The 17,030-nt window shown below is 47.7% G+C and overlaps 1 protein-coding gene across 6 annotated transcripts in view; it reads right to left on the minus strand.

Moving 5' to 3' along the window:
* Window positions 1–3,514: 3,514 nt before the first annotated feature.
* Window positions 3,515–17,030, minus strand: part of LOC119966565 (tetratricopeptide repeat protein 21B-like) — a 151,078-nt gene continuing 137,562 nt past the window's right edge. For all 6 annotated transcript variants that reach the window (XM_038798472.1, XM_038798469.1, XM_038798468.1 and 3 more), the window contains 3 exons: window positions 7,440–7,560; window positions 5,305–5,372; window positions 3,515–3,681 (listed from right to left, as the gene is read on the minus strand). In XM_038798472.1, the coding sequence (XP_038654400.1) occupies window positions 3,604–3,681; window positions 5,305–5,372; window positions 7,440–7,560 (267 nt within the window). In that variant the 3' untranslated portion in view covers window positions 3,515–3,603. The remainder of the gene's footprint in view (window positions 3,682–5,304; window positions 5,373–7,439; window positions 7,561–17,030) is intronic.

Consider the following 17,030-nt stretch of genomic DNA (forward strand, 5'->3'; position numbering starts at 1 on the left):
AAAAAGATAATATTGTGGAGGAGAATGCTGAGACCCAGGCTATTAGAATAGATGGCATTGAGGTGAGTAGGGAAGAAGTGTTGGCAATTCTGGACAAGGTGAAAATAGATAAGTCCCCGGGGCCGGATGGGATTTATCCTAGGATTCTCTGGGAAGCCAGGGAAGAGATTGCTGAGCCTTTGGCTTTGATTTTTAGGTCATCATTGGCTACAGGAATAGTGCCAGAGGACTGGAGGATAGTAAATGTGGTCCCTTTGTTCAAGAAGGGGAGTAGAGATAACCCCCGGTAACTATAGGCCGGTGAGCCTAACGTCTGTGGTGGGTAAAGTCTTGGAGAGGATTATAAAAGATACGATTTATAATCATCTAGATAGGAATAATATGATTAGGGACAGTCAGCATGGTTTTGTGAAGGGTAGGTCATGCCTCACAAACCTTATCGAGTTCTTTGAGAAGGTGACTGAACAGGTAGACGAGGGTAGAGCAGTTGATGTGGTGTATATGGATTTCAGTAAAGCGTTTGATAAGGTTCCCCACGGTCGGCTATTGCAGAAAATACGGAGGCTGGGGATTGAGGGTGATTTAGAGATGTGGATCAGAAATTGGCTAGTTGAAAGAAGACAGAGAGTAGTAGTTGATGGCAAATGTTCAGACTGGAGTTCAGTTACGAGTGGCGTACCACAAGGATCTGTTCTGGGGCCGTTGCTGTTTGCCATTTTTATAAATGACCTAGAGGAGGGCGCAGAAGGATGGGTGAGTAAATTTGCAGACGACACTAAAGTCGGTGGAGTTGTAGACAGTGCGGAAGGATGTTGCAGGTTACAGAGGGACATAGATAAGCTGCAGAGCTGGGCTGAGAGGTGGCAAATGGAGTTTAATGTGGAGAAGTGTGAGGTGATTCACTTTGGAAAGAATAACAGGAATGCGGAATATTTGGCTAATGGTAAAATTCTTGGTAGTGTGGATGAGCAGAGGGATCTCGGTGTCCATATACATAGATCCCTGAAAGTTGCCACCCAGGTTGATAGGGTTGTGAAGAAGGCCTATGGTGTGTTGGCCTTTATTGGTAGAGGGATTGAGTTCCGGAACCATGAGGTCATGTTGCAGTTGTACAAAACTCTAGTACGGCCGCATTTGGAGTATTGCGTACAGTTCTGGTCGCCTCATTATAGGAAGGACGTGGAAGCTTTGGAACGGGTGCAGAGGAGATTTACCAGGATGTTGCCTGGTATGGAGGGAAAATCTTATGAGGAAAGGCTGATGGACTTGAGGTTGTTTTCGTTAGAGAGAAGAAGGTTAAGAGGTGACTTAATAGAGGCATACAAAATGATCAGAGGGTTAGATAGGGTGGACAGCGAGAGCCTTCTCCCGCGGATGGAGGTGGCTAGCACGAGGGGACATAGCCTTAAATTGAGGGGTAATAGATATAGGACAGAGGTCAGAGGTGGGTTTTTTACGCAAAGAGTGGTGAGGCCGTGGAATGCCCTACCTGCAACAGTAGTGAACTCGCCAACATTGAGGGCATTTAAAAATTTATTGGATAAGCATATGGATGATAAGGGCATAGTGTAGGTTAGATGGCCTTTAGATTTTTTCCATGTCGGTGCAACATCGAGGGCCGAAGGGCCTGTACTGCGCTGTATCGTTCTACACCTATGTTCTATGTTAGGGCTCGCTGCCCATTGGCCCAAGTATAGTGTTCTCTGTATTCTCATTGGTCAAGAGGAAGGTAGCTCCGCCTACGAGATAAGAACTCGTGTTCCCCAGCAGCCAGGCCATTTCTGTACTCCTGCTGCTGTGCTCACTTCTTGCTGATTAAAGCCTTTTGATTCGGACTACACCTACGTTTCGTGTCCATTGATTGTGCATCAACGTCTAAAATTGCTTTCTAACTAAATCGTGACCTTAGTTTGTCAGAACCCTGACCACTATTTGGTGTTAACTTGTGTTTTAGTGAACACGTTGTCTCCGGCTTCCCACCTCTAACTGGTGTCATCACGATTTCACACATAAACATTATTTCCACCTAATTCAAACTTAAGATCCTGACAATTCTTATTCAACTGCTTGCTAAAATAATTAACTTCTATGAAAGTGTGAACTTAGGGGCTGGTTTAGCACAGTGGGCTAAATAGCTGGCTTTGCAATGCAGAACAATGCCAGCAGCGCGGGTTCAATCCCCGTAGCAGCCTCCTCGAACAGGCGCTGGAATGTGGCGACTAGGGGCTTTACACAGTAACTTCATTGAAGCCTACTTGTGACAATAAGTGATTATTATTAACTACTGTTTCCTCTATGTAACCAAAAACTTAATTCGCTAGAATTTCTTTAACTTGAAAGGCAGACATCAGTTTTACCGCATGACCTGTCACAAGCTGTTTTCTTAACGCCTATTTGATAAAGGCTATCTGTATTTAACACTTCTTCTGCTGCTGCTGTTAATCCTTCGTGGGATTTTTTCCTACATTTTCTCATGTACCCTCAAGTTTTACCAGACTTCCATGTTTCAAATGACATCTTTTCCCATTTTACTTTACACCCACCACTTCTTTCAAAATCTGAAACTTCTCTCATTTGCCAGTACTTCCCTGCATATAACACACATGAACTTTGCCTCCTGATTTGCATTGGCACAATTAAAAAACCCATACCTCACAAAATCATCTTTCTACTGCTTTGTTCCAGTTTTCAGCTTCTTTTTCATGGATTGTTCACCAGAGGCCCTGGAGCTCACACCAGCTGTACTGACAGCTACAAAATGGAGGAATCTCTCTCGCGCCCAGAGCACGAGTGTGTCAGTGTACGGGGCACGAGACCTGCTCTCTGCTGCCACTTCTGGAGAGAAGACTCCATCGGTTTTTAAAGAATCTGCTCCTGGGTCCAGCGCACTGACGTCAGGAGGAGGCGGGCTGTCTTGTTGGGCTCTGGGCCTGCGCACTGCTGAGGGGGCACGCATGCGCAGGATGGCCAGCATTCTGAAAGCCAGTCATGGCCATTGCGTGACTTCATCCCGTGATCGTGAACGCCGCGACCGATGGTCCCACGACCCTTCCGACACTCGCCCGCAGGTTGCAACCCTGATGTTGAACATTGCAGTTCTAAAATATATCTCTCTTGCCAAAACCTTTCTTAAATGATTTATATAGTTTTTTTAATCAAACATCCTGGTGGAACTAAATAATTTGTCAGATATGTTTATCGCAATAATGAAGCTATGTCAGATGCACCATTCATTTCAATGAGACCAGTGTATGTCTCCATGACACCAAAACAGCTACGCTCATTGTCAGCTTGACTCAAGGTGGCATTCTTGCTGATGACTGAAAGGGGAATTCTACATCCAATCTCTGTAACTTCATGTCATTATGAAAGAGAATGAACTTCCAAAGACAAGCCAAAAGGAAAAGAACTAAAGGCTTTGCCTCAATAAATGTCAAGAAGTTGCATAAGGCTTAACATAAAGGTAAGTTAACAAGTACAAGCTTTTTTTCATTGATAACAATGAACCCAATCTTGGAGAGTTTTATTGTCAATGGATATTTGTTCATGCACAAGTCTCTTAGGTATTAGGAAATTACAATCGATGTAAAGTGTTTGAACTTCTTATTGCTTAAGAGAAGCTCTCGCCTTTTCGAAAACCTCCTTTTGAATCTTTGGATAAGTGGGATGATTTTTCAGTACCTAAAAAACGGGAGGATAAAATAGTTAAGTACAAATGGCCTCCAAATAGAATTTTAACTGCAAGAGATATACAGGAGACTGGGTCAGGTTCCCAACCATCCGGCCTTGGGCAGGAGTCCACCTGAATGGACGATTGCCCTCCTAATGCTGCTGCTGCTGCTAATTCGAGGCTCCTGGCTGCGCACACTGCTGAGTACCGTCTGTGTCCTTTAAATGCTCAGAAGGCCTCTGGTCATCTGGGAGCCCACCAGGTCGCTTCTATCAACACCCACATACCACAGCTGTATCACCAAAGGCCAAGCTCAATCAGGAACCCTCCAGGTGTTGGCACTCCTCAGAAGTGCTGTCCCATTGCAGGGAAAGCACGGGATTAGCACAGCTCACCCCAACAGGAGGACACCTGCACCATGAGCTTTGGAACCCATCCTGGTTCTGTGCCCCTCTCAGGGCAGAGGACTCACCAGCGACCCCACCCTCCGGATCCCCAGCTGTCTCCTGGTGAGGCTGGCAGTGCTGACTGCCTCTGCCACCAACTCCCAGGCAGTGTTCATAGTCATAGAATTTACAATGCAAAAGGAGGCCATTCAGCCCATCGAGTCAGCACTGGCCCTTGGGAAGAGCACCCTATTCAATCCCATGCCTCCACCCTACCCCTGTAACCCAATAACCCCACCTAACCTTTTGGACACTAAGGGGCAATTTAGCATGGCTAATCCCCCTAACCTGCACATCTTTGGACTGTGGGAGGAAACCGGAGCACCCGGAGGAAACCTACGCAGACACGGGCAGAACATGCAAACTCCACACAGTCACCTAAGGCCGTAATTGAACCCGGGACCCTGGAGTTGTGAGGCAGCAGTGCTAACCACCGTGCCGCCCCGTTCAGGAGGGCAAGCCTGAGTCTGCATCCCATGCTGGGAAAGAGGGTGACTTTGGAGGTGTGGGTCCACTTTGGACTCCCTATCTTGGGGAACAGGTCTTCTCTGAGCCATCTTGGTGGCTGCAGTGAGTGTGTGGTAAGGGGGAGTGTTCCAGCTGCCAGGCTCTTTGGCGCTAACTCCGGCTCCAGTGGTTAGAATGTCCGTTTGGCCGGGAATTGCTCGGGATTCACGCCAGTAGAGTGTTGGCCCATTAGCATGTCCTGAATTGTTCCACAAATAGCGCCCCCAACGGGAACGCAAACCGCATGCAAATCAATCCCGACGTCAACACTTAGTCTCCCAAAGGGAAAATTTTGACCATTATGTGCCAACGAACAACATGAAAAATCTGATCCTGGTAAAATAAATGTTGAAGTGCCGCGTCGCTCCTAGTGCCAGGGGGAGTCAATCCGGTTTTCCCGCTGGTGGAAACACTTAGTCTGCAAATAGGAGAACCGTACCCATCACTTCTCTCTATCTATCTAATTGGTTCCACTCAATAGCTTGAAAACTTTGATCAAATCACCATTTAATCTTTTAAGTTCCAGGGCAAATAACCTGAGCTTGTGAACAGCAATACTTCATCTTAATCTAACCCTCGGAGTCGACTTACCTTTTTTATTAAGGGAACAAAACCCAACCCCAGCATTTCCTTTCAGTGAATAAAATGTTTTTGTTTGAAACCTCTTGACACGATACTAACCTTGTGACAAATGTCGATTGCATGCATGTACATTTTTGCTTTCAAGTAGTTGAAAGCAAGTTTGTAACCTTCACAGAAAAAAAAGAAATGTATAGAGTTGAAGAGATTTATAGAGTCATCAAATATTCACATATCTTACATTCAAATTTGCTAAAATCCAGGGAACTTCCACCTAAACTCATTTCAAAGTTTCTTTCGTTGGCTAACTGTGAGGGTTCTGTTTTTTAAAAATATTATTTCAAGGGATGTGGGCATCGCGGGCAAGGCCAGGATTTGTTGCTGATCTCTAATTGCCTTGAACTGAGTGGCTTGTTCGGACATTTCAGGGGGCAGTTAAGAGTCAATGGCCTTGCTGAGGGAGGGCCTCTTAACATAGAACATAGAACAGTACAGCACAGAACAGGCCCTTCGGCCCTCAATGTTGTGCCGAGCAATGATCACCCTACTTAAACCCACGTAACCCGTATACCCCATTAACCTTACACTACGGGCAATTTAGCATGGCCAATCCACCTAACCTGCACATCTTTGTACTGTGGGAGGAAACCGGAGCACCCGGAGGAAACCCACGCACACACAGGGAGGACGTGCAGACTCCACACAGACAGTGACCCAGCCGGGAATCGAACCTGGGACCCTGGAGCTGTGAAGCATTGATGCTAACCACCATGCTACCGTGAGGCCCCTTAAGACCACCTAGAGCGCTGCACCCCCCCCCCCCCCCCACACACACACACACACCCCGGCCTTACAGAGGCCATCTCCTGACAGCTGGAGTGCCGTCGGCTGAGGAGCCCTTCACTGGCTCAGTTGGCTTATGGGTGGGTAGAGGTGCCGCCACTCGATCCCCCTCCCAACTCTGGGAAAATAGCCCAGGAGTGGGATGGAACAGGGCAACTCTAACGTGAGCAAAAGCAAAGTACTGTGCGTGTTGGAAATCGGAAATAAAAGCAGATCATGCTGGAAAGAAACCCAGCAGGTCTGGCAGCACGTGAGGAGGGAGGAACAGAGTAACATAGTTTAATATGACTCTTCCATTTTTGGAATGGGCCCACCCTCGTGAGCTGGCAGTCAATCTGATCTGTAGCCTCAACAGTACTGGAGCATGGCAATGGCCACTGTTGGGACCACAAGGAGTTCCAAGAAGAACTGAAGATGTCTCCCAGATTTTAGATAAGTTTGGGAGTATTGAGCAGGGATATCTTTGTGACCCCCAAATCGGAGAAGGGGGTGGGGGGGGGGGGGATTTGGGTTTAAGCGGGAAGATGGTGTGGCGCAAAAGGGGGCAACATCTTAGTGGGGGTGGTGTGCCACCTGCCCACCTTTAGCCCGTGCAGTGAAACCTGCCAGGTTGGCCACCTTCCTTCCGCTTTCCCCAGCCGCATGTATTTTAGCCCAGCGGTTCAAAAAGATGACTCACGACCACCTTCTCAAGGGCAGTCGGGAGTGAGCAGTAAATGCTGGCCTAGCCATCAAAGCCTACATCCCATGAAAGAATAAAACAAAGAGAATTCCAAAGGTTAACAACCTCTGAGAGATTAAATTCCTCTTCTTCTCTGTCTTAAATAGGAAACCTCCTGTTCTGAAACTGTGACAGGAATGTTACATGGCGATCTTGTGGCAGCGGGGCGGAAGAATCCAGCCCCAAGATCAGATTGGCCGTTACCTTATTGAATGGTGGAGCAGGTTTGAGAGGCTTAACCCTGCTCCTATTTCTTATGTTCATGCTTACATATGGCCCCTCAAGGTTGCTATTAAGATCTCAACTTAGAGATCAAATTTGGGGATCCGGGAGACTAGACTTTCAATTTCTTATATCAAATCCCGTTGTTAAAGTTTCCTGCCCATTAACAACACGAGATGTACAACAACGGTTGTGGTGGGTTATTTACGGTTGAAATGCGGGCAAATTTGCTCGCAGTTCATGTTTGATGTTGATTGTTGCTTTGTTTGTTTTTGGGGGAGGGGGAGGGGGGGAGGGACAACGCGCGCGCGAGTTCGGGCGGGGGGGGGGATATTGGTTAAGAGGGAATATTTTGTAATATTTTATAGTTAGTTGGGGTAAATATCTTCATGTAAAAAATTCTTTCAATAAAAATTATTTTAAAAAAACAACACGAGATGTACGAGCTCACCGATAGCAGGGTTTGCCTCATTGCTACACGTCCAGGCCAATTTGTAGTTTGTAACTGCATCCATGTAGGACTGCTCTTTCTCCATGATAAACCCCAGGTACTCATATGCCTTACAACAAGACTAGACAGATAAAAAAAACTGAGGGTAATTTGTTTGCAACCAATTGAAAGAAGCAAATAAATAATTCATAATTGAACAAACTCTAGAGTGTATTATATACAATGATGTACAAATATAATAAGAATAATAATGATCTTTTTTGTCACAAGTAGGCTTACATTTACACTGCAATTAAGGTACAGTGAAAATTCCCTAGTCACCACATTCCAGCACCTGTTCGGGTACACAGAGGGAGAATTCAGAATATCCAAATTACCTAACCGCACGTCTTTCGGGACGTGTGGGAAGAAACTGGAGCACCCGGAGGAAACCCACACAAACATTGGGTGAATGTTCAGACTCTGCACAGAGTGACCCAAGCCGGGATCGAACCTGGGGATCCTGGCTCTGTGAAGCAGCAATGCTAACCACTGTGCTACCGTGTCACCCAGGCAGGATGCAGGATGGGCTGAGTGGACGAGAGGGTCTTGTCGATCGTTTTTCTCATCTTTATAAATAAGAGTAAGAATGATACTTTGAAAATATGAACGAGAAGATCTTTAAATCCAGCTGATTCACGGTGAGTTGTTAAAGAAAATCATGTTCGTGCCAGGAGTTGTCATTGCTGCTAATCGATTGACAAAGCATATTTCTAGATTACAATAAGCACTGGTTACATAATATGGAACGACGAGTCAAGTTCAGTCTTGGCGAATGAACGTTTTTTTTGTGTTATACAGGTCGCATACAAGGTGAAGCAAATAAAGTTGTATATGATACTAAAGGGAAGAGGCAACACAGAAAGACTTGGGCCTGAATTTTCAGAAACAAATCCCCACCCACTCCAGCAGTGCCGAAGTCGTATTACGCTCGAACAAGCGTTGATTGGCGTAAGACAGGTCTTCCGGCCCTCACGTGTGAGGAAGTCCTGCCTTGGAGAGCTGCTGACCAATCAGATTGGCCGGCAGTTCTCCAGTCCCTTCAGGCACAGCGCTGCAGTGGCCAGAAGAGGCACTGCAGGGAGCCTCCTGGCGCTAAATTCCAGTAACCAGGACGGCGTCCGGTTGCAGCATGGAGTGAGCGGTCACACACAGGGTGGCTCCTGCCTGGAGGTCTCGGTTTCGGTCCGTTTTAGTCGGACTTTGGGAAATTTCAGCGGAAAAGTTGTACGGAGAGTGGGGGGGATCAGTTCTCCCCCCAGATGGGCATATCTACGAGATATCAAACTCGACAGAAGACAGTGAGAGCCCTGGCTAAAGAGCTGGAGGAGATTTGTGGCGCAGCAAGAGTTGGAAAAATGGTAGAGGGGGAAGGGTCATCCTTGACTGGAAAGCTGTCAATGGAGCAGTTGATGAGCTTCATTAAGGAGAAATTTCAGCAGCAGCATCAAGGATGTGCAGAACGACTGGATGAAGGTAATTGAGGGGGCAGTGGCACCTCTTCACGGGACTCTGGAACTGGCGGAGAAGCACCTGGAGGTGCAGGGGGGTGATGCTCCGCTGGTGTCCAACCAGAGCGGCCGGCTTGTGTTGCTGGAAGCGCAGGTGGCGATCCTGGGTGGGGGACATGGGTAAAACACTGCGAGCAAAGGTGGAGGACCAGGAAAACAGGTCCAGGTGCCAAAACCTTCAGATCGTGGGCCTACCGGAGATAGTGGAGGGACTGAATACAACGGGCTATGTCGCCAGGATGCTGGCGAGGTTACTTGACAAGGCCCCGGAGGTGGATCGGGCCCAGCGTAAAACTCTGGTCTTGGAGAAATTGTAATAGGATGCCAGGAATCACACTTACTGTATAGTTGCTCCAGTGAAAGTTTTAGAACTTTTCTGCTGAGGGAACGGGACTCTGAATAATGTCATCTTCCAGCTGCAATGGAGATGATGTACGCGGAAGGTTTTGGACTTGTTGCTCTGTTTACTTGCTGTAAATATGGCGGTTAATAAGGTCGCCTTTCTTAATCCTAATTATGAGTATACTTTCAGAGTCGCCAGGTATCTCTCGATACCGCCACAAGGTTCAACCCGAATACCGATCAAAGAGCCAATACACCAGTTAGTTAGTTCAAAATCAATACTATTTATTTACACACAGTAAGATCTACTCATGCACAATAACACTACAGGCTAAACTATATCTATCACTAACACCGATACTTAGCTTCGGGTGCCCACTTAGGTCAGAGGAACAATGGCCGTTGTTCGGATCTGAGGCTGTTGGTTTGGAAGAGGTAACAGGAGTACAGCTAAGGTCGTCTGTCTGATAGCGAGCGTTGACCTTGAACTTACTGCTTCTGGTGGTGCTGGTGGAAGGGTCTCTCTGCTTGAGAGCCAAATCCAAGAGGCTGAACCTTTGGCGGGGGTTCCTTCTTATACTTGGAGGGGCTTTGCGCGCTTTTAGGCGGGCCTTAAACTTGGTCCCAATTAATTGGGCAGCTTCGTGATCATTGTCATCGATCTAAACCAATAAAGGGGTGGGTGCCTTGATGACTGGGCGTGTCCTAGGTGGCCGTTGGCCTTGCTTTGTTTGTGTCTTCTGGTTGGGGTAGTGGCGCCGGACTGTCTGGGATAGTATCGGCTACCTGAGTATTAGTCCTTTGTTCCCCGGAGATGGGCCATCAATATGTAAATCGACCCAGAGTTTTGATTCCGTCTGCTGACTGCCTTCCAAATATACAATCAGGCTCTGTGCCTGCTTGTTGCTTTGCATTGTCCATATTTCCCTATAGGCTCTGCGAGTGTCCATTTTATTTACTGAAAATGGCCATCCCAGTTGGCTACACTCCCCCCTTGGGATCCTCAATGTGAATCGTGAAGGATCATATTACTGAATCTTCTTTGTTCTCTGTCTAAGTCGGGCACCCGCAATCAAGGACAGGCTCTATCCTTCTCTGTCCTATGGATTGGAACCTTTACCTAAATTGCTTTATGTACATCACATCATTATAAAGTCCTAAGGGGCGCTATGACATTCAGGCATGCATTACATTTATTTTTCATTTAAAGCATGGGAATTTCTAACTATTCTTCTCTAAACTATCCTTAGTCAATTAAAATAACTTACAACAGTATAAACTATACAATAGCAGCATTACATGTCTCTGTATCTTGGCGGTCAAATACAGAATTTCACATCTTTTATTGGAACAAACAAAAAAATTAGCACTTTATTTACTTAGAGGGAGTGGGGGGTTTGCTGAAGTCCGAAAATAGGGGGTCTGAGTGTATATACTGGAGTGCAGGAGGCTTTCCTTCACCATTTCCAAGGTCTCAGTGTCTCGATGACACTACAGAGTATCGCTATGACTAACAGTGCTTCCACAATGTATGACAGGGAATACCATTTGATAAATTTGTCATACCAGGTTGGTGTATCAGTGGCTGTCTCTGGGTGTGGTGTATGGCAGGGATGGGATGGCCTGTGGGGTAGGGGTTATGGTGGTCGCGTCCACGCGCAACTGTAGTGATCCCACGAAGATCCAAATGCAGATCACGATGTCTGTCTTCCTGTTCTCTTTTTCCTTCTTGGTCTTCCTCTGTCTTCTGTTGTTCTGGATTTCCTGTGGACACAAACATAATATCTGTTATTGCCTTGTTTAAGATGTCATATGTCTGTCTGTCTGTCCTTTTATTATCAATTGCCCATTAGAATTGTCAGCATAGGTGACTCCCTCTTTTTTTTAAACCAAATATTTTGGGGACCAGACATGCGATAAGAAAATACTGTCACAGTGCGAGCTGTCTCGCAGCCTGTGTGAGCGATGCGGTGAGTGGGCGGACAATCTCTCCGTCCAGCAGCAAAGTGTTTCATCCAAGTGTTTGAGGATGTAAACAGCAAATGGGAGAGCGGCCTAAGGGTCGCCAGAAAACAAACAAAACGTGTGGCAAAGAACATTCTTTAAACCACAGACTAAAAGAACTGTAAAAGAGTTTAGAACCAAAAGTTCCGAATGGAGTGCCAATGGGCCACGGTGGGGCAAGAATGGGTGGAATCCCCGGGTAGGACGGTGACCAGTGCCGTAAGTGCACTACCTGAGCGTAGCTGACTAGATGGGGGTCCTCAGGCAGGGCGGGGATCAGTGCCGTTACTCCACTACCAGAGCGACCAGACAAGAACGGAAAGAATTTGTGTTCATCGTGGATACGGCCTCTTATGATTACCTTCGAATCAGAAGAGTAGCTATGAATGAGTGTCTGTTGACAAACTAGTTCCTTTAACTGCCACTCGACATTAAAAGAGTGGTTATGACTGCATCAAAATTTGTGTGGGGACATGATAAATGTTATCACAATACAAACATTCAACATTTAAAATTAACAAACTAAAATAACAAAATCGGGCAGGCTCCATCAGAAAGAAGGACACCGTAAATCTCCATCGGTTCCTTTCTACCATCATCTGGACGCCTCATTGCTCTATAGAAAAAAGAGTCGCAAAGGGGTTCGTCTGGTGGGAGTCAGACTCTGAGTCATCATCTACTCCCGTTTGCCACACTCGTGACTGGAGTAGCCATGCCAAGGCTGCTTGGGGCGATGTGAGGTCCATCTCATTGTTACGGATGAGTCTGTAGGAATTGTCGCGGTGCCAATGTTTCATTTCGAGGATGGAGGCGGTAGGGGGCTATCCATAGTCGTCGGGCGGTGGATCCGGATCAGGGGTTTTGATATATGTGGTCTCAAAGGGGTCGAACGAATCGTGTTCGGAGTCACTGGGAGTGGGGCCTGCCGCAGAGTTGAAATCGTGTGGTGGTTCCACGAGGTCTAATGTATCAATGCTGTCGCTGTCGGTGCTGGTCGAATGAAGGGAGAGGCAGAGTCGTGCCTCTGGGGGTGGAGTGGAAGTGGTGTCCGAGGATGGGCTGGACTGGTTGGGGGAGGGTAGGAATAGGTCGTCCGTGGGCGTGTTCGGCTGCTGCTGCAAGCGAGAAGTGGTGTGAGTGGTTGCTCTGTGTGCCATATGCCTTAAGCTGGTTTATGTGAAACCATCCTGACTTGCCATTGGGAAAAGTGATCTTATACACGAATGGGCTGACTTTATCTGAAATGGAGTAGGGTTCTGCAAATTTGGGGGAAAGAAATGAACTGGGACTGTATATGGAGAGCATGACCTGCTGTCCTACTGAAAATTCTGTGGCGTGTACTGTTTTGTCAAAACAAACTTTACTTTGCTTCTTTCGTGTCCAAAGCCTAACAGCTGCGGTGAGCTGGGCGGCTTTAACATTTTTTTTTAACAAACAAATTTATTGAGGTAGTTTTTTGGCATTGTAAACAGTTGCAGACATCAACCGAAAGAAAGCAAAACAGGCAAAAATGTGCAAACATCCGCGTACATTCAATACTTCAATCGTAACATACTGCACATGCCGGCACCTCTGCCATCGGCACTACCCGCCAATTTATCCCTCCTACTCCACTCTACTCTAACCTCCCCCCTCCCTCCCCCCCTGCTGATGCTCACTCTCCCACAAAGAAGTCAATGAATGGTTGCCACTTTCGGGCGAACCCCTGTACAGATCCCCTCAAGGCGAACTTAATTTTTTCCATACCCAGGAAACTCGGCATGTCCGTAAGCCACACCTCAGTCTTCGGGGGCTTTGAGTCCCTCCACACCAACAATATTCAGCGCCGGGCTAGCAGGGAAGCAAAGGCCAAAACATCGGCCTCTTTCTCACCCTGGACTCCCGGGTCTTCCGAAACCCCAAAAATTGCCACCCCTGGACCCATCGCCACCCTTGTTTTTAGCACCCGGGACATGATCCCCGCAAATCCCTCCCAGTACCCCCTAAGCATCGGACATGCCCAAAACATGTGTACGTGGTTCGCTGGTCCTCCTGCGCACCTAGCGCATTTGTCCTCTACCCCAAAGAATTTGCTCATCCGAGCCACCGTCATGTGGGCCCAGTGAACGACCTTAAATTGAATCAGGCCGAGCCTGGCACATGTTGCAGCCGAATTTACCCTACTCAGGGCTTCTGCCCACGGCCCGTCCTCCATTTCCCCGCCTAGCTCCTCCTCCCATTTGAGTTTCAGTTCCTCCGTCTGGGACCCTTCCTCCTTCATGAGCACCTTATAAATATCAGAGACTCTACCCTCCCCTCCTTCCCCCCTAGAGACTATTCTGTCTTGGATCCCCATTGGCGGGAGGCGTGGGAAGGATGGGACCTGTCTGCGGACAAAGTCCCGCAACTGTAGGTACCTAAAATCATTTCCCCTTACCAGACCAAATTTCTCCTCCAAGCTCCTCAAACTCGCAAAGCTCCCCTCCAGGAACGTATCGCCCACCCGCGCCCGCTGCCATGCCCAAAGGCTTTAACATTATCGATAATCTGCTGTACTGGTTTCTCATGGATGAGGCCGGTGACTGCGGGGCTGGCCAAATCAAGTCCTAACAAGTATTCTGTTCCCTTCATGGGTCGTCCGGTCATGAAGGTGTGGGGGGTGTATCCAGTCCAAGTGGATACCGTGTTCCTTATGAACATGAGTGCAAAGGGGAGAACTGTGTCCCATGTGGTATTGTGCTGTTGCAGCATTTTCCTGAGGGTTGCCTTGAGGGTTCTATTCATTCTCTCTATGATTCCGTTTGATTGGGGGTGATAGGCAATGTGAAATTTTTGGCGGATGCTGAAAATTGTGAGGACATTTTTCATGACGTGTCCTGTAAAATGTGAGCCTTGGTCGGACTCTATACTACGGGGAAGTCCCCACCTTGTAAAGATGTGCTGCGTTAGGATCTTGGCTGTTGGGCAGCACGGTAGCATAAGTGGATAGCACTGTGGCTTCACAGTTCCAGGGTCCCAGGTTCGATTACCTGCTGGGTCACTGTCTGTGCAGAGTTTGCACTTTCTCCCCGTGTCTGCGTGGGTTTCCTCCGGGTGCTCCGGTTTCCTCCCACAGTCCAAAGACGTACACGTTAGGTGGATTGGCCATGATAAATTGCCCTTAGTGCCCAAAAAGGGGGGATGGGACGTTTCGGCGTGGCCAGTTCGGCGTGGCCAATTCGGCGGGGCCAGTTCGGCGTAGCCGATTGGAATGGGACGTTTCAGCGTGGCCGATTCGGCGGAGGAGTTTTTCGGCGGAGGGACGGAAATTTATTTAAAAATCTATGCTACCGCTTCCCATTGAGAGTCTACTGGGGGCGGGGGGAGAGGTCAGACCCCCGTAGACTCTCAATGGGAAGCGCTAGCATAGATTTTTAAATAAATTTAAAACCCCCATCGTGGATCTAATTAAAACAGTGTCAATTTCAGCGGCCGGAGAGGGAAGCTGCTCTCTCACTGAAACAATCAGCGGCCGCTGAAATTGACACTGCCCGCTGCTCTCGCTCTCCAATCCAACTTTTAAGTTTTAATGTTTCTGATTGGAGGGAGAGAGCAGCCGGCAGTGTCAATTTCAGCGGACGGCTGATTGCTTCAGTGAGAGAGCAGCTTCCCTCTCCGGATCAAAGTGAGCCAGCCGCTGAAATTGACACAACTGACAGTTGGGGTCCATAAGCTCCCCCGCGGAGCACCAAACCGGGTCTGACTTTATACAGCCGGTGTTACTGAAGATATTGTGACTTTACACAATGTGTTAAGTCAGACAGCAGTGTAGATCACTGGGCAGCTGCTTCAATACTTTCAGTAACACCGGCTTTCTTTAAGAGTTTAATGTTGGTGCCTTTCTTTAAGAGACCCGGTTTGGTGCACAAACACGATATCTGAGGCGGCTGGAAGGAAAAGATACAAGAAATGGGCTGCACAAACATTTTGCGACTATAACTAATTTGACGCCGAAACGTCCCTCCGCCGAAAAATTCCTCTGTCGAATCGGCTATGCCGAACTGGCCACGCCGAATCGGCCACGCCGAACTGGCCACGCCGAACTGGCCACGCCGAAACGTACCAAACCCCCAAAAAGGGTAGGAGGGGTTATTGGGTTATGGGGATAGGATGAAAGTGAGGGCTTAAGTGGGTCGGTGCAGACTCGATGGGCTGAATGGCCTCCTTCTGCACTGTATGTTCTAGGTTTTTGCCGTGTTAGTTCTAGATGGAAAAGCTTCGACCCATTTCGTGAAGGTGTCGATGACTACCAACGCATACTTAAAACCATTCTTGCAGCGGGATAGGGGTCCTATGTAATCAATATGCAAATTCGTCCAGGGGCCATTAACGGGGTGGGTGTGACTGAGCTGACCTTTCCTTGCATATCTGCCTGGATTGTTCTGGACGCAAATTAGACAATTTTCGATGTAATGCGTTACATTGGATTTCAAATCGGGCCACCAGCAGAGAGGTCTGAGGTGGGCAAGGGTTGCATCTATCCCTTGATATCCATGGTTGTCGTGGAATTGGCAGATAATTTGGTTTCTGTCTTGGGTGGGGACCACATAAATACCATCCTTTAAAATTATGCCGTCGTGTGTCGGTAAAGTGTTTCTGTACTTATCGTAGGGGGGCTGCGAAGTTACCTTTTAAAACTTCCCTGAGCTTTTCGTCTTCCTTTTGGGCCTGAGCTAAATCTTGAGTATTGGTCTGTGAGACCTGGACCGCGGGTCACTCCCGGGGGGATTCCAAAAGTGACCGTGCCTGGAACCTGCCTTTGCTAGGGTGTCTGCCTTAACGTTACCAGGGGGGAAGAACGATGGTGGCTATGAACTTTAATGATACTGTATTTATGGTCTTTAGCTGTCCTGAGAATATGCTGCAGTAATGGGGCTGAGGGTAGGGGTTTTCCATCTGCGGAAACAAAACCTCTTGATTCCCACAGGAGTAGGAATTCTGTTAAACTATTGCAGACATATAGGCTGTCGGAGTATATTTCTGCTGGGATCGGGAACGAGTCAGCGAGCTCTACAATATATGCTAATTCTGCTGCCTGCGAACCTAGATCTCCAGGCAATTTCAATGATACCTTCTCTAACGCACGTCCCTGTGCATCCTCTACATAAATGCCACAACCAGTAATTCGTTTACTGTTCAAAACTGTGGAGGAGCCATCCACATAAATCTTAAGGGTGCGTCTATGTCTGTGGGCTGAGGTCTCTGGGGTGTAGTGCCTGGTTTTGGGGGAGCTGATTTGGGTACAAAGGGTCCTGTATTGTGTCTTGTGGTGCTGATTTCACACTCATGTGGGGTGCCTGCGTAATGTAAATTATCTGCGAGGAATATGTGTGTTTTAGTCCTTTTTACTGTAATGTCCCGTCCTTGTAAGAGTAGAGACCATCGTGCGGCATGAATTTGGCTGACTGTGCCGTCCTTTAGTCTACCGCCTAGTAGAAGTTGGGTTGGGGTGTGCTCTGTTAAAATGGTTATGGGGTTGAGTCCTGTTATGTAGGCGAAGTACTGACCAGCCCAAAAAAAACTGCGAGCAGGTGCTTTTCGCCGGCAGAAAATCCTTGCTCAACTGGGTCGAGAACTCGTGAAGTGTATGCTAAACGATTGTGTCTTTCCTGGAGGAGCACGGCTGAAAGGGTTCAGTCGGTGGTCGCAACCTCAATTACGTATAGGGAAAGTGGAT

Source organism: Scyliorhinus canicula, chromosome 5, assembly GCF_902713615.1.
Source record: "Scyliorhinus canicula chromosome 5, sScyCan1.1, whole genome shotgun sequence".
Lineage (NCBI taxonomy): Eukaryota > Metazoa > Chordata > Chondrichthyes > Carcharhiniformes > Scyliorhinidae > Scyliorhinus > Scyliorhinus canicula.